General features: G+C 37.6%; 2 protein-coding genes across 2 annotated transcripts in view; one reads left to right on the plus strand and one right to left on the minus strand.

Annotated features, from left to right (window-relative positions):
* The window catches only part of as3mt (arsenite methyltransferase), a 50,580-nt gene extending 32,347 nt beyond the window's left edge, over window positions 1–18,233 (minus strand). The window contains exons 1-4 of the mRNA XM_028795900.2: window positions 17,525–18,233; window positions 10,488–10,539; window positions 6,906–7,033; window positions 4,544–4,694 (exon numbers count right to left, since the gene is read on the minus strand). Of these exons, the coding sequence (XP_028651733.1) occupies window positions 4,544–4,694; window positions 6,906–7,033; window positions 10,488–10,539; window positions 17,525–17,550 (357 nt within the window). The 5' untranslated portion in view covers window positions 17,551–18,233. The remainder of the gene's footprint in view (window positions 1–4,543; window positions 4,695–6,905; window positions 7,034–10,487; window positions 10,540–17,524) is intronic.
* The window catches only part of LOC114647247 (cytosolic purine 5'-nucleotidase), a 1,192,165-nt gene that overhangs the window by 656,581 nt on the left and 517,237 nt on the right, over window positions 1–18,347 (plus strand). The gene's annotated exons all lie outside the window — the stretch shown is intronic.

Raw genomic sequence — 18,347 nt, forward strand, 5'->3', positions numbered from 1 at the left:
GATGTTTCTTAGCAAAATTGAGACGAGCCCTAATGTTCTTTTTGCTTAACAGTGGTTTGCGTCTTGGAAATCTGCCATGCAGGCCGTTTTTGCCCAGTCTCTTTCTTATGGTGGACTCGTGAACACTGACCTTAATTGAGGCAAGTGAGGCCTGCAGTTCTTTAGACGTTGTCCTGGGGTCTTTTGTGACCTCTCGGATGAGTCGTCTCTGCGCTCTTGGGGTAATTTCGGTCGGCCGGTTACTCCTGGGAAGGTTCACCACTGTTCCATGTTTTTGCCATTTGTGGATAATGGCTCTCACTGTGGTTCGCTGGAGTCCCAAAGCTTTATAAATGGCTTTATAACCTTTACCAGACTGATAGATCTCAATTACTTCTGTTCTCATTTGTTCCTGAATTTCTTTGGATCTTGGCATGATGTCTAGCTTTTGAGGTGCTTTTGGTCTACTTCTCTGTGTCAGGCAGCTCCTATTTAAGTGATTTCTTGATTAAAACAGGTGTGGCAGTAATCAGGCCTGGGGGTGGCTACGGAAATTGAACTCAGGTGTGATACACCACAGTTAGGTTATTTTTTAACAAGGGGGCAATTACTTTTTCACACAGGGCCATGTAGGTTTGGATTTTTTTTCTCCCTAAATAATAAAAACCATCATTTAAAAACTGCATTTTGTGTTTACTTGTGTTATATTTGACTAATGGTTAAATGTGTTTGATGATCAGAAACATTTTGTGTGACAAACATGCAAAAGAATAAGAAATCAGGAAGGGGGCAAATAGTTTTTCACACCACTGTATAGTATCATTTTTTTTAAACTCTAAAGGTTAGTCCAATGATAAGGTCTAATGGCTTGGTGGAACAGAATGAAATACAAATTTAAAAAAAGAGGAAAAAAAACTCAAAATCTACAGGGTTCCCAAGGCCAAAAGACTGCCTAGCCCCCATTGGGCATTCTACCTAACATAAATGTACTCAAGTTGTTCCTTAATGTTTTTTGTTTTTTTTTTAGTCCAAGAGGATTCAAAGTGGTGGGCCTCATGGACAGCTAGGGAATCTACCTTATTCTGAGCATCAGAGGTGGCTGCACAGTGAAAACAACACATGCTGATAGTCTAAGATGGCACACTTGAAGTCAAAAGGAGGTCTGTCTCTTTCAATAATACACCACCACACAACAGCCACTGGGGGATGATCCCTTTGAACAAAGAAAGAAAAACTATCCTAAGCAAATTAAAATGGAGTACAAGGAGTTGCTATTTGGTGGTAGCACCTACCAAGTGTAACTAGAACCCTAAAAATTAGTTTATAGTTTGCTTTGCTGCCTGGGGATTGAACCAAAGGATCAGTCATGTACTGGTTGTAACAGCCGGGACCCTGTATTTTTACTTTTGGTTGTTTGCACCTGTAAGATTAAAATACTAGTGGAGGCTGAAAGGCTAAAGATTTCTGTACCTTTCTTAGGAGTAATTTCACTATTACTCTACTAAAACACAAATAATGAAGTATTTAAATATAATTCATGTTAATAAGTATCAAAGGCACAGTCTTAGGAGTTTAGCATGTATATGTAAAGAAGGAACATAGAGGCAGCAACAGAAGTCAGTTATATACATTTTCTGAGTAAACAAGATCATGGAGTATATGGTAGTATACGGCGAGTTAACTATAACCAAATTCAGTAAGTAACACCTGTAACAAGGCACTATATAGGCGCCTGACCCAACACAGACTCGCACCGGAGGCACGTATAAAAACCAAGAACTTTTATTTTTCTTCACCTGTGGGGCACATCTTCCCCGTGACCCCCACAGGCACAACACAGTCCCAAGTACACCAAAAACACAAACACACTTTTTATGGCACCATTACTCCTCCTTCAAGCTTTGTCCTCCTCTTCCTGACTCTGGCCCTTGAGTGGTGGCTGCTGGCCCCTTTTATAGTCCACCCGGAAGTGCTCCAGGTGGTTGACTGCCGAGTTCCCGTTGCACTTCTGGGTGTGACAAATACACTGACCATACAGGTTCAGGAGTCCCAGCTGCAGCACCCCCTGGTGGCGTCTGTGGGACTCAAGAGGGCTGCACCCAACTCCAATTCCCATGGAGCCCTGCGGGAAACTGAGGCACCGCTCCAACCCAGGGGGGCTGCCATCTAGCGTCCAGGGTAAGATATCACAGTCCATGGCTGCTCCCCCTGAACATACAGTGAAGGGGCGTCCCTCACACACCTAACTATTCAACCAGCTGAGTCAGGTACGTGCCTACAGAGTAGTCAATAGGTCAGGACCTAGGTATGCCCTGTTACAAATTGCTGTTAATTTACAGCCAAATTTCAACAGTACAGTATATAATCTGGTCATCTTTAAATATAAAATTTTACCGTTATTAAGAATGAATACAGATGTCATATGACTTTTACAGCGTTCACATGACTTAATAATGGCATCTTATAATATTTTTTGAATTTCATGAACAATCTGCAGTGCAGTATGTGTGTGACGTGTGGTGATGCATTTTTTCATTTGTTCTCACCCTGTTAATGAGTCAGTACTTGTAATTTTATTTTGTTGTAAAGTTACAAGAATCAATATGGTTGAGCCTATTTAACTTTCCTTTATCCTAGTTACTTAACGATGACTAACATAAGTTAAACTCTGGGATAAATGGAGATACTGCCATTGCTGGCTGTAACTTTACCTTGAGTATCAATTAATGCTATTTAAGTAACATTGCCTTGTGGAATCACATACTTTACATATGCAACATTACGTGTAATCTCACCCTGCAAATCGGGGAGTGGCATTTTATTTTGTTAGTACAGTTGTAAAGTGCATCCGTAAGATTTCAAGCCTTCAACTAAATTACTATGTTGAAGTTAAATTATACACTTGCAAGTACTTAGGCTAACTTAACAACTTGCTAAGTAACTGGTAAACAAATACTACATTAGATAAATGCAGCTAATGTTGCTCTCCCTGTATTAACATGCTTGTACAGCATTCCTATAACATCGCAGTGTAAGAGAGTATGTTCGTCCTCATGACTTAGTTTTTGGCTTTCTGTCTGATTGTTGCTGGTAACGTTAACACTGTTGGATAACCTTAAATGTTAAAGCAGTACAATTTGCGAGGAGCATTAGGCTGAAGCATGTTCTAGCACAGGGGTGGGCAGATTCAGTCCTGGAGGGCCGCAGTGGTTGCAGGTTTTTGTTCCAAACCAGTTGCTTAATTAAAAACCAATCCTTGTCAATTATTTAATTGCATGGCTTGTTAGTGCATTAACTCTGCCATGTCAGGTCATTCTCATATCCTAGATTTATTTTCCTTTCTAAGGATATCATCCAAATGATTTGAAGACTAAAACAGATGAGTTATTCTCAGTGCTTCACTATTTTCTCTTCACTTTCCTTCCAAGTATTTAATGAAACCAAATAGTGCGTGATAAATACACACAGGTGTAAATGAAAACAAGCTAAATGGAAAAATGCTGGTCTCTTTTGTCATTTGCATGGTATTGCTAATTAGGAGCAATTAAAAACCAATAATACAGCTGTTTAAGACTAAAATAAGCAATAAGGGTTCAAAATCTTAACGAGCGAGACAACTAAAGTGAAGCTGAAGTGTTACTTGAGCAATAAGGGTTTCTTATTAAGCAATTGGGTTGGAGCAAAAACCTGCAGCCACTGCGGCCCTCCAGGACTGAATCTGCCCACCCCTGTTCTAGCAGAACCACTAAGCAGAAGGTGCTTCCATTTCAAGTTATAAAAAACTGTTTTATCCTGTTTTACGTAAAAAGATTAGCAAAACGTAAATCTTAGCAACAGTAAGGTGCTGCAGTCACTGAGCTCGTCAAAGCAGGGGCAGTTGGGGATGGTATGTCTGAACTCATAGCAGCTGGGAGGAGTCGTGTGCTTCTCCTTGGGTTGCAGCACTGGTTCCGTGTTGTGTCAGTGGCCATCACCTAAGCCTTCAAGCTGTTACCCATGCGCATGACGCTATTAAATACAGACAATGTCACAGCCTGAGCTGCTTAATCCAAATTAGTGTCATGTTGGGCCAAAGCCTATCCCAGCAGCACTGGATGCAAGGCAGAAAACAACCCAGGACAGGACACCAGTCCATTACTGTATAATAAACATCTGAGTAAATAAACTAAATAACAAATAAGAAAAAATGTGAAAATCTTAAAAAGGGCAACTACTTTTCCATAGAACTACAATGTCACAAAAGTTAAATATAATTGTATTGTGTGTCAGTTCTGTAAAGTGAAAATAATGGAATCCTGTCACACCTCTCTTCTGACTTTATGAAGTGTAACACAAAAAAAATATAAATTACCTGTCCACAGACCTCCATTATTGATGTACCATAAAGGCCAACAGTTTGAAAGGACTAATAATTGTTTCTATGACACAGTAGTTTCTGTTCATTATATGAGGTATTACCAGAATTCCAAAGTCACTGATTATGACATTTTAACATGATGCAGCTATTGTGTAAGCCATTTTTCTAAAATTAAACTCAGAAACATAAATTTTACATTGGGCCTACCTGCTCTTCTGTCATGTCAATTCCTGTTACATGACCCTCCTCTCCAACCAGCTGGCTCAGTAGAAAACAGTCCCTTCCAGCTCCACACCCTAGATCCAGCACACGACAACCTTCTAGACATTCTGGAATCACCATTCCACAGCCATAGTACCTTAGAATAAAGGAGGATAACTTCAAAGAGGCTCACCGACAGGAACACTCAGCAGCCTCTAACTGCAGTTAACCAGACTGGTTATCTCACTTCACATTAACTGAAGTGGGTTTAACAGGAGGGAAAGAGGCTGAAAACTGCGTTTTGAAAGTAATAATAATTCTTTACATTTATAGTAGTGCTGTTCTCACTACTCAAAGCGCTTCCACACAGGGAGGACCCAGAACGTGAACCCCTGATCTTCCTATTGCAAAGCAGCAGGGTACACTCGAAAACTAAATTAGTAAGGCAAGATTATTATACTTGACTTACTATTTAATTATTTTTATTTCAAGGCAGCACAAAATTGCACTGGTTAGCCCAGCAGCCTCACAGATGCAACACTCTTTGTTGAAATACTGCTGTCAGGTACTATGGTGTCTGTACATTTTCTTCTTGTTATGCAAGGGTTTTTCTAAAAGTACTTCTGTTTTCCACCAAAACTTCAAATATGTGCATGTTAAGTCCCTGTTGCAATTTAAACAAATTTCCAGCAATTTTCAGTCACTGGTCTTCAATTATATAATCTTTACAAACAGTTGCTGAGTACATCCATGACCTCTAGTTATGCATTATGGTATTCACAGTAACACAGCCATACTGTCACAAGTCTGAGGGCTCTTAAATGAGCACTCAGCCAGAAATACGATACACACAAAGGAAAGCAAGGGAAATGTGCTATAGAAATAAAATGTATTACTATTAGTGAAACACAGAGAGCAACGGTAGCAGTAGCAACTGCTTGGATGTTCTCCATGTTGTTTGTTTTCTTTCATACAGTGCATCAGTTCTTATTTCAGTTTGCTTCAGGTTATTAACTTCCAAAATGGGTTGATGTAGCAGTACTTTTATGGCATCATAGGATATCTGAAACTTTGCTGAGAACCTGTGGAAGAGTTATTTAATCTTTCAGCTTCTGCGATACTGGGCCATATATTCTAACATCCTCAAGGAAACTACAAATACAACAACTTAAGTGTGACATGATCTCTGACTCAAAGTAACACAGTTTGACTCTTACCTAACTGGCTCTATGTGAATGAAGGAAAAATTTATTTATTTGAGGAAAAACCTGAACAATAACCAGCATAGTATTCAAACTCAGGACTGATCTGTTAGGCAACAGCACTACCTATTATGCCACCAAGCTGCCAAAAATAAGTCTTAAAAACACATAGGCTTCTTTAACAATGATTACTGTTAAGCCTAATAATGGAAGCCTACACAAGAGGCGATCTACTTGCATCATACAATGCATTACTGCTTAGTTTTATACAATTGTAGAAAACGATGTCCTGATTCATACAGCAAATCTTAAAGGATATGTTCAGTATTTTTTAAGTCAAAGTTCTGCCATGCAAAATTGGATTGTAAAATTGAGTGTTTTCTAAAAATGTAAAAAAAAAAAAAAATACATAGCCAGTCTGGGCATTTTATAATGGAACCTAAGGTGCTTGGAACGCACGGATACCAAACATATCCTTTTTTCAAGCAAAGAAAGATTCTGAGCATTGATCTGTGGCTTGAGATTACACACACACACCGTGTAAAATATCTTATACATGTCATTTTCAAACTAAAAACCCAAACATTATGAGATTCAGCCATTTTAGAATGTGGCTGTGTATGCTCACTCAATGCTTGTATTCTTCCGCAATAATCATTCACCCCCGGGCCATGGTTTCTTCTCGAAATACAAAATCACAGTAAACTTTTCCTGCTATATGCTTGGTATCATGGTATTTTAATTTATTTATGTGAGAACTCCTCCAAGGAAGGACACTTCTGTTTCACAAGTTAACTGAAAATGTATCCTTACCTTAAGAACTATAGTATCAGGAATATGCAATAAAATTATTTCCTGAAACATTTTCAGAAACACAGAAGGTCTTCTTATATCAACACTTTTGCCACTTCAAAGAGTACATACTCAGTAAGTTTTCAGGCTTTTATTTTACGGCGATACCTCATGTCCCATAGGTTGCATTATATAATGCCAAGACTGTCAATTTTTTAAATTTAGAGAAAAGGCCTAACTGTAGTACACAATTTCGTGTGGCAAAAGCATATATACAATGTTTGTGAAGAAATAACTTTGAATTGATAAATACTGAACTTATCTTTTAACTTCAAAAACAGACATTATCACACTGATAATCTGCATTTATACACCTAGAAACAACTTCAGGATGTATATTCTTGAAGGCATTCTGAATGGTGGCTAGAAGTGGCCTTGCCGAGGTCTTGCAGGCATTTGTCTTGAGATCTTCAGAACTCTGAAGGTGTTTGCCATAGTACTCCTGTGAAAGAGAAAAGTAAATCTTACAAAGTATGACACTTAACTTTGCTCTGTGGATCAAAATGTCCACAAATTACAAAAGTTCATGGGTAGTGGATGTGGATTATAAAATAACAATGGAAGGTGCACATAAAACACAGCTTATTTGCAATACTATTTGAGATAACTATTCAACCACTAGCTCTTTATGCTAGAAGCAGTCACAGGTAAAAGTATCATAAGGGATTGTAAGGGAAAAGATGGAACAGAAAGTATCTATATATGCTGATGATACACTGCTTTGAATCTCAGACCTACATTAATATTAAACCTGCCAAGCGAATTTCGTAAGATCCCTGGTTTCAAAATTTATTTGAATAAAAGAGTGCTTTTTCCAGTGAATTCTCTGGCACCTCAGAAGAGGTTGGATAAGTTTTCACTAATAGTATCAGCACACTTTAAATATCTGGGAATAACTAAATTCAAAATGGCTACACATTGAAAATGCGACTCTTCAGAGATTTAAAGCAGAAGGTGGCATGGCCATAACTTTTATTTCTATGGTTGGCAAGTGTTCTTACAATAAAAAATATTGGAAATTACTGGATATTAGTAAAAGTCCACTAATGTATACCACGTTGGCTAGCAATTGAAAGGAAACCCTGTTCAAAATCTTCTTACACTCCGCTCTGTGCACTAAATAAAACACATTTTTATCAGCTTATCAGCAACTTAGTGGTTCACAGTTTATTAAAGATACCAAACCAATGTGGGGCACATTTAAGTCAGAGAAGCTTCTATATGTGTCCATATCATGATAATCACCTATTTTAGCCTTTTTTAAACTGTGCAGTATTCAATTTATAGAAGTCACTACAAATGAATGAAAAGTATGTGCATATTATGTATGTGCATATTATATATTATGTTAAAAATTTCACCTTCCAGCAATACACTTTTTCTTCTATATTCAATTTAGAAACATTTTGCAAAAACAACCTGCACACCGTACCTCACTTTTCATGTACTGTATATCTATCCCTGGCTACAAGCACAGTAAATGAAGATTTAGACAGCATATCCAGAGCATTTTAAGGCCCTTAACCCTTAATGATTTTACAGAATAATAGGAAGGGGAACTCTCAATTAAAATTTCAGAAAAGGAATGGACTTCAGTCATTCATAAAATACACTGTAGTTTAATATGTGCAAAGAATGTCCTAATTCAAATTAAAATTACTCATTGATCAGACATATGTAATCTAAAATTGCCTCAAATACAGTATATTAAGGGCAAGATCTTACCTGTAAGACATCAAATGCTAGCATCACTAGGTCATGTGTTTTGGGACTGACCAATGCTTGTACAATAATTATTGCTCATAATGGTTTATCTTTTGGGTATCCTTCAATTTAAAAATCACTCTTGATTCCTTAACAGCAATACTTAGAGTAATACAAAATGCAATTAAAGTGTGCTATGGAAAGCTTTAATATCCTACACTACACTACTTGCATTAAAATGAATGTTGTTTATTGGGAAGAATCCTAATCAACCCTCTTAACTCAGTGGGAAAGCAATATTCTATAAATAAAGTGTGGGGAAAAAAATCAAACGTTCTTCAACTGGGTACTTCATCAGAGTCTGGCGAGAACTCATTAATGTAATCTTAAAGTAAACATGTCAGGCCTGTGCTCAACCTTTTTATTTTATTTGCTGTTTTATCCCATACATATACCTATTATAGACAAGGCTCTCAAGTCATAATCATAAGGCTCTTTTATTTGGGTGGAAGTGGAATGCTGAGTTTCACAGATTGTTTCCAGAATGTACTATTTTACTTGCTATGTTATTTTCATTTGTTTGATAGAGTTGTGTGATTTTGCAATATTTTATATTCAAATAAAACAATATTAAAAAACACTCAATTTATGTTAATGATATTTTATTCTATGTTTATTTTGAGACGCGGGAAGGCTCGAACCCGCCACCTTTTGAATAAGAGTCAGCAGTTCTTACCGCTGTACTACGAAAGAAGTCGTGACAACAAGTCACGCTAACCTGATTTCTTTTTCTTCGGTTATACTCTTGAATAAAAGTGCACTTGTTCTGTTACATTTGTACCTTTTGTGAAAGTGCTTATTTGATATTTGGACTTCAGTCTTCACACGTTATACACTTCATGTCAAAATTTTTTTGTTAGTACTAAAACAAAAAAAAGTTTGTCTTTGAGGTATGTGTTCAGAATTTCTGTCATGCTACACTTACATAGATCTTTGTACACAGAGAACACACATGAAATGCATGTGTTCCAAATAACAATATATTATTTAGCCTACTCAGCTCTAGGTACCTGACTCCCTGATAAACAAGGCTTGAGCTGGGAGACGTTTTTGCACTTTCTGTGGTGGTGGGAGGATATGATAGTAGGCTGCTTGGGCTTATCGACGCATTTACAAGACAAAAGAGGCTGACGGAGAGGTGCCAGTGGATTTAAGGAGGGCCAGATTTACATGTTTTTTCGTAAGCTTTGGCAATTCCAGTGTTAAGAGAGTCACCAATGAATAAAGAAGAGCAACAGTACAGTGCAAAACGATATCCCGGAACATTGTGACGAATTTAAACAATGTTAAAAGCTAATAACCAACAAGTGTTTCTTTATCACATTTGAAAATAAAAATTGAGCCTTTTTGCCACTAAACTGAGAAATTAACTTTCTTAATACTAAAAGCTTTGTATCAACTGTGCTTTGTTTGTACCATAGCCGAGAAGTGAGAGGATAGAAAGAGTAAGACAACATGCTATCATTACTCATTGAATATGAACCTCTGGGTAAGTTTCTTTATTTAGCTAAATTTATATTTTTCTCTTCGCAATTAAATTAATAAATTCTTAAATTAAATAAGCTTTATATTTTTACCTCAGTGTTTTATTCAAATTAATGTACAAATCAAATCAGCTAATGTGTATGTGTAACAAGATGTGCATTTACTATTTCAGTAGAAAATTTGTGTTTACACTACAAGGTAATCTGTCTGCTCCACCCTGAACATCTCTGATGCATTGGCATGCATATTACCTCTCATTTGCTGCTAACATTTTGCTGTTTGAGGCAGCTGCAAGACAGAACACTGGTGGCTAAAACAAAGTTAAACCTGACTCATCCTAGCTTCCAATTAATTTATCTAGATATCAACATGGAGCTCATATGAACACCTAATTAGTGATCTGATATTATCAGTAATTACAGGCACCTGTGAAATTCCCAACATGTTTTTATAAAGCAGGCAGCTTGATGGAAAGTGTTTAAAGTTTGATAAAGAATGTAAACCTTTTCTGCTCCTTTGATTTTTGTACTCTGTATGATACTTCCAACATACACAGTATCAAAGACATGAGAGCAGCTCATTTCCATCCATTTGAGAATCTTGATTTAATTAAACATATTTTCTCTATGTTAATTTTACATCAGTACCTTAATATCACAGTGTATAACAGATTCCATGAAGCCACATCCCAGTGCACAGCTAGAAAAAAAAAGAGATACAGTATTAATACTATCTATGTAGTACATATACTGTATAAAAGAACCTCAACAAATTTACAAAAAATCATCAAGACTGCTTTCCAAAAGTCACTCCTACACTACTCCTATTAAACAATGCTATTTTATTTTGAACAATGGTTTATCACAGTGAATACTAGCCAAGTTAAAATAATCAGGTGAGCACTCAACTAACAGAAAGGTCTCAGTTTATGATTTCGTCTCTAGTTGTCCTTCCATGATACTTGCTGCCGAATGCTTTCTTTTTATTATTTTGTGTGATCGGGACAGTTGTCACAGTACACATTGACAAAATTCAATACTCTCAATATCAGAAAAAGTCCCTATACAAAAGAAAGACAAGAAAGGCAGTGCAGGATAAAAAGGGCATTAAATAATAAGTGACATCACACATAGCATGATGCAGACCAAAACAGCAACGAAAAAAACAAATGTGGTTGCTTTCAGGAAAATAACACAAAATGTCTTTAAATATTAAGCTCATGATTAATAATAATGTTCTAACAGAGAAATGTATTTTATGGAAGTATAAGTACAGTATATTAGTTTTTAAAGAATGTGTAAGTTGCCCTTGTTAGCAACAAACCTGGAAAGTGATGTGAGCTGTACATGGTGTGGAGATATAATATTGTCAAACCTGCTTAATTCCACTGAGGGAAATAGCAGGCCAGAGCCCATAACAGCAACACTGGGCAAAAGGCAGAAAATAGCCTGGGGCAGGGCACTTATCTTTCACAGGTCCCACTGACAAGTATATCCACACTCATACAGAGGACAACTTTTAACCTAACTAATCTCTTGCATCTTCTGGGATATCGGAGGAAACCCCCAGAGATATGGGCAGAACGTGCACATTCCACACAGACAACAACCAGATGTGTAATTCAAACTCAGGAAGCTACAATCCATGAGGCAACAGCATCGACCGCTGCACCACTATGCTGCTGACCAGGAGATGGTAGTTAATTCAGAATTGGAGGCCAGCACACTCCACCTTTTATGATATTTGATTAGTACTACATCTGCTTACAACCTAATTTACAACAGTGCACTATTACCCAATTCTTTGATTTACATATGGCCTTCAGTTTCAGTTAATTTTGTATACTACTTTTCACTGAGTGCAGGTAAAGAGCACTGTGGCAAGTTCCTATGTACATGCAAACACAATACTTACAAATTATTAATTACACTACCGGTCAAAAGTATTAGAACACTTCAGTTTTTTAATTTTTTCTGCAAATTTAATCAGTTGAAATGCAATGAATGACCTAAAAGGGTGAAAAGTTAAGCAGTTATCTGCCAGAGGGTTAAAATTTAAACAAATTTAATTCTTTTACAAATGGGCCTTCTTCAGTGAACAACTAATGGGTTACAACCTACAGATGTTCTGTAGTAATTACACCAAATTGCCGTATATACTCGCATATAAGTCGGATCTTGAAACCCAAAAAATCAATCATAAAATCAGACCCTGACTTATACGCCTGTTCAAAAATGCGACACTTAAATTTTTTTTTTTACATCTTCTTGCCTTCTCCAATCTCACATCAGTTTTTCAGATGCATCAAATTTTGTTGCAGCAGCTTAGTTACCAATTTCTGCTGCTACTTCAACGACGTATAATTTAAAACCAGCTTCATATTTTCTTCTGATCGAACGCTCCATCACAGATAAGGGATGCTCTTACGATAAAGGTGTATGAGGGTGTGAGATACAAAAAACACAAATCAGTGCAAACGTTGCTTCGGAATAGTTTAGGTATTACCGTGTGGTCACGTAGGCACAATACATAGAAAAAAGAGGCAGTGTGCTCCGTGGTTACTCTCTCAGGTGGGCGTTAGCATATCATAATCTCCCGGACCAATAGCGTGAGTTTTTCGCATTCGACTTATGCTACCAACATTATAAAATACCAGAAATTCTATGGTAAAATCAAGTCCCGACTTATCCGCGAGTATATACGGTAAGCTTTGCATGTCAGAGCAAACAATTTGCACAGGTGTCCCGACTTCTTTTGAATACTTAAAGAACCTCTTGTCTGTCTCAAAGCAGAGTTGGAACAGATTGTGTTACTACACCTTCTACACCCTAGAAAATTGTAAAGTCTGGTGATAATGACAAGAAAACAGTAATTAATAAATGAAATGAGACAGAGCTTGATTACCCTTAGACGTGTAGGCCTGTCATTTATAGAAACTGCAGTGAGTACAGTGGTGTCCTACATCATCCAAAGGCAACTGGAAACTGGAAGAAATCTGATAGGAAGAGATCAGGCAGACCCAAAGTCACAACCCAATCAGAAGACAAGTTTCTGAGGGTCACCAGCTTGCATGAGAGGCACAGCACAACAGCTTCAAACACAGCTTAACAGTGGTAAAAAAAAAACAAGTCTCAGTTTCTACTGTGAAAAAGAAACTTTGTGCTTCAGGTTTGACAGGGTGAGTGGCAGTATGAAAGTCATTCCTTAATGTACAAAATAGGACCTTGAAATACCAGCTGTAGGCTATGGCAGACTGGAAGAAAGTCTTATGGACTGATGAGTCAAAATTTGGTTTATCATGCATGGTGTTTGTACGGTGTCGAGATGGTGAATGGATAGCTCCTCAGTGTGTAAGACATGTAAGAGGAAGTGGGATGATCTGGGGTTCTTTTGCTGGAGGCAGAGTTGGTGACTTGCACAGAGTGACTGTCATTCTGAATCAAAAGGGTTACCACAGTTTGGCTGTTATATCAGAAAAAGGTGGCTACTTTGATTAATCAAAAATTATAATAAAATTTTGTACACTTAATGATTCCTTGACTTATTTTATTTATTTGCCATTGTTTATAGTTCTATGCCAGTGTAATATTGCCCAAATTGTACTTTAGTTTGTTCTAATTCTGCTTTAAAACAGACAGAAGTTTTTTTAAGTAATCAACAGAAGTTAAAACACATATGCAAAGTGTTTGCTTCAACTTGCAAGGCTTAATTTATTTTAATTACTGGATAAGATCTGTAGGATGTAACCTATTAATTGTTCCCTGAAGAAGGACCATTTGTTCTGATTTCATTTTTTTCAGTTTTTGCTAACCTAAAATGTAAACTTACACCTCCGGTAGTTTACTGCTCACCTTTACACCACTTTAAGACATTCATTGCATTTCAACTGATTAAATTTGAAGAGAAAATTTTAAAAAACTGTGTACATAATGAGATTTAATAGACAATAAAACAAAGTAGTAATATCTGTCATATAATTAATTATTGAACTATGACCAGCTGACAATGGAGTTGAGGAAAGCAAAAACTTGAGTCTGTAGTATCCCTGGAGAAAATAAACCTCTAGATGCCCACGGTCAGTTACAACAGACAAAGTCAAAAAACAAAGTCCGTCACAGTCACTGCCGACCTGACTGCTCTGGGGATTCTACAGTAGAGTCTGTTCTAGGCCATATAATATGATGACAGAATTTTTTAATGCTTGGATTCAAAGACTCCCAAAATCTCAAATGTTTCTCCATTATGCAGTAAAACAGTTCGGACTTAGAACAGTGGCACCAAGAGCCACAATGTGACACCAAGAAGAGAAACTGAACAGAGGATGGCTAATAAGAGTTCATAATTATTATACTACTTACATTTCTGCACAAATGACTAGCAAACAGAGATGCAGTATGCACAGCTAGTCAGCAGCTCTAGTCAGGGTATGCTGAACTAAAGTACTGAATCTTCAGCATGCATTTAAAAGCTTAGACTGATGGGAAATCTCTTATATTAGATCATTCCCCAACTATTGGGCACTGTAACGAAATGCTCTACCTCCCACTATTATTTTATTAATCCTTGGAATCTTAAGTAGGCTAGCATCTTAATGCACGCTCGGGTTTGTAACTAATTAGAAGTTCAGATAAGTAAGTAGGGCCCTGGTTATTTAATGCTTTATACAGTATGTAAGACGGGGAATTTTGACTTTTGCTGATACTTCTACTAAAATATACTATATATAGAAATGCTTCTATGACATGTACTTTAACTTTTTAATTTTTGACTAACAATACAAGGTTTCTGTAAATAACTATTTATCTGATGCTCTTATTCAAAGGGAGATATTCCTGCAATGTGTACACTGGATACTTAAAAGATTCAATCAACTTCACACAATAATTCAGTGATGAGGAATGAACTGCACACTTTGTGTTTTGTGGACCTGACAAATTAAGGAAATGGTACATTTAAAGCCCCATTGCCTACTTTTGCATTTGCTTTTTGACTCTCTTTTCTAGAGCAGCTCACATATCATGTGAATAGTACATTTATTTCCAGTTGATAGATTAAAGTGGGGCTAAACCAGCAAGTTTATGACCAGTATCCCAGAATTCTAACCACTAGGTCATTTTCTCCTAATAGACCAGTTGATTCAGTGAGTGCTGCTATTGGCAAGTGGAATGTGCTGTAACACAATAAATAAATGCACAAAGTAATTTCCACTGCTTTATATGTAACTATATATTATATGGAATAAACTTTGTGTCATTTTCTTTACTGAATATTGTAATATGCATTGTACTGCAACTGGGGAAAACAGATGTAGAAAAAAAGAAATATTGTATTTTATACTAGAGTAATTGTTTTTTTTCCAATGCTTAAACAACCTCTTTATATATTTTTACTTCACATTGAGGGGGAAAAGTACAAATGAGAATTTTAATGTACTTATCACTGAGATGTCAGGGTAAGTACTAATGTAACCTCAGGGCTTGGAAATTAGTGGATTGCCTTTCATATTCTCCATATGTTTGCATTAGTTTCTTCATTGTGATACAGTTCCATCCTGCAGTTCAAAGCAAAACTGTTAAGACTGGCAACTGTTCACTGGCCTAATGTAGGCAGTAACAAGAATATTTCCTGCAACTTGACTAGCATATTAGCAATGAATGTTTTGTGCCCTTTACAGTCAAAAAATGAGCTAATTTCCCATTACCCTGTACTAGACCAACTGGCACAAGAGATGAATGGACACTAACTAGCACTTCTGCCAGAAAGTGCTACAGACCGGGCCAGATACAGCATCTGCTTAATTGTGTGTGGAGCCGACACAGTTTCTCAGTGTGTAAATTGTAAAAAATTAGCGCACGGAAAGAATTAATACTGGATGAGCAACATAAACTTACACATCTAATTTTGTTCATCCAGGATTAACTAACCTAAAAATGCAGGGTTCGAATATAGACTGTTGCACGTTATCAAATAAACGTTTAATGAAAGCAAACACCATTATGTCCCAACACATACTACATACTGATCTCCAAATTCTAACCCACAATATTTTGGTCCTGCAGTATTACTGCCATTTGGACAGGTTTCAGTCTTAGCTATGGGAAAATGAGTTTTGACAAGCTGCGTTATTTTGTCTGTTTATACATTTTTTGCATTTCACTTGGGATAAAGTGCTACTGCATTTTTGAACCTATAGCTAAGCTCACTTTCATTGATAAAGAGAATCATCACGAGGGAACTTCCTTATTCTGTTTGACATGAAGCAATGATGAACAGAGAATGAGAGAAAATAATGTAACATGGGCACTTCATTTTGCGCTAGTTAGTGAAACCTTGATTTTTAATCTTTCCTTTAGGAATGTGTGTGACACTTGGGTAGGAAAAACTTAAACCAGAAGTGCAAACCTGTAATTAACAAAAAATAAACAAAAAGGCAGTTCTTATGCCAGTACTAAGAATAATGGGCTCTAGTTTTCAAGAGCTGTCATTAAACTGCCAGGTTTAGGTTGCACATGCACACACATATGCAGTGGGAAGCCTAGAACACTGTAGGGCCAATAAAGTTACTCCATGAATTGGAAGCAGGCATGATGCACTTGACAGTAACCATTTCACACTCTACAAAAGCAATATTTTTCTAGATAAGCAATTAAATTGAGCACATGATGAAAGGCTGTTAATAACATTTTAGTAATAAGTAAAAATACCAACAGGAGCTCATTAACATATTTTGCACAATTCTAGAAAGTTGATTCAGTTCATCTGGACATTGGAAAAAGAACTTTCTAGAATTTCCTTACCTGGATTATTTAGCATGCATTGAGACATATTTTGCACAACTGTGCCCCATGGACCCTTACTACTCAAACGGCACTGGTCTGAAGGTTCCTGCACCGAGGAGCAGGGTTTACACTCCATGTCTGGGGGAGAAGTTCAGCCATGCTGGAGAACCTTGGAGTACAACTGATGCTTCCCTGGATTGAGAGGAGCCATTTGAGATGTGTTGGTCATGTGGTTAGGATCACTATGGGTGTATTAATCACCGTTACGGGATATCCTGAGATTGTATCTCTCAACTGGCCTGGAGCATCTTGGAATTCCACAGGAGACGTTGGAAACATTTGCTAATGAAAGGATGCTCAGGGCTATTTGGTTTGGAGGTTTACCACCCTTAGCCCTTTCAGTAAAAGTGGAATGAAAATTATGAAAATAATTATGAGTTACGACTTAGTTACAAACTGGTAGTTTAAAACTGCAATGGGCTTTTCTTTTTTACTGTATGCTTAGCTACTGAACAAAATTTAAAGCAGACTTGTGTCCTTCTAGGGGCAGGAACTGGTCAATATGAATTTTCAATATTAAAAAGAAAATTAATCCCGATAACAGTTCCAAAAAAATTACTCCTAAAAGTGGTTAGGAATGCGTATGAGACGTATAAAAGGTTTAAGTGCGTCGCAACAGATCTTGTCGATTTAATAAACCGTTCGGTCCTGTCAAGATCGATTGAGATAAATATGTGAAGCAGTAGCGTCCTGCTTTTGTGTAACCTGCAAACCGAAATGTTTTAAATGCCATCGACAAACAAACAAGTCATTCGCAATGACACCTTTTGTCTGCGAAGCCTTCATCGGGCACCGCCCCCTTTGTGTTTTTCAGTGGCACAGCCAACCGGCAATGGGCGCAGTACCTGTTTTCTCCGCAGCCCTCGTTCATCGTGACCTTCTAACGCTGGTGATCTGGTATCAGACAGACTTTCTAAGCGTTCCTTGTAATTTCGAGCTCTGCTCAATTTCCGCTATTCCGTCGATTGTCCAGGGAAGCCGAAACTGTACTGTCACAGTGCGACTCAAGCGCACCCTCGACGATCCCGCCCACTCAGCGCAAAATCTCATTGGAGGATTCGGGAGCCGCACCCACACTGCCGCCTGGCAAGGACAGACTCCGGGCGCGCATGGGATTTTAACTGGCGGGCTCGCTTCGGACGCACGTCCTTCATTCTCTTCTGAAAGCTGAACTAACAAGTGGTTCGCACTGATAAGTGTTGCTAAATTGGTGGTTTTACTATATGAACCGCTGACACGGGGAGCTGGAAACGTCTGGTATTGTTAAAAGTGTGTAATGTCGGACAAAACGCAACAGTGCTCAATGTGTGTGCCTGCAATAGGGCTTCACCTACTCGTGGGTGGGTTAGCCAGCAACCTGCTTCTTTTTTCTTGGCTAATTTGAATAGACAGTCTTTTTGGTAAACGTCGTGTATTTGGGCAATACCTTACTTCTTGGTAAATTATCATTATTGGGGAAGGAGCTGCTTCTTGTCAGCTGCTCACAGTCAGTTAAGTCGTGTACCTTAATGACAAGAGTACGATGCAAAAATTAAAGCATAATCATTTTGTTATTAAAATTGATCAGTAAAATGCATTCTTAAAAACACTTTATCCAATTCAAGGTCAGAGGGGGGCAGTGACGATCCCAGCCCCAATGGGCACATGGTAGAAAACAATCCTGGACAA

The sequence above is a fragment of the Erpetoichthys calabaricus genome, chromosome 2 (assembly GCF_900747795.2).
Source record: "Erpetoichthys calabaricus chromosome 2, fErpCal1.3, whole genome shotgun sequence".
In the NCBI taxonomy this organism is placed as follows: domain Eukaryota; kingdom Metazoa; phylum Chordata; class Cladistia; order Polypteriformes; family Polypteridae; genus Erpetoichthys; species Erpetoichthys calabaricus.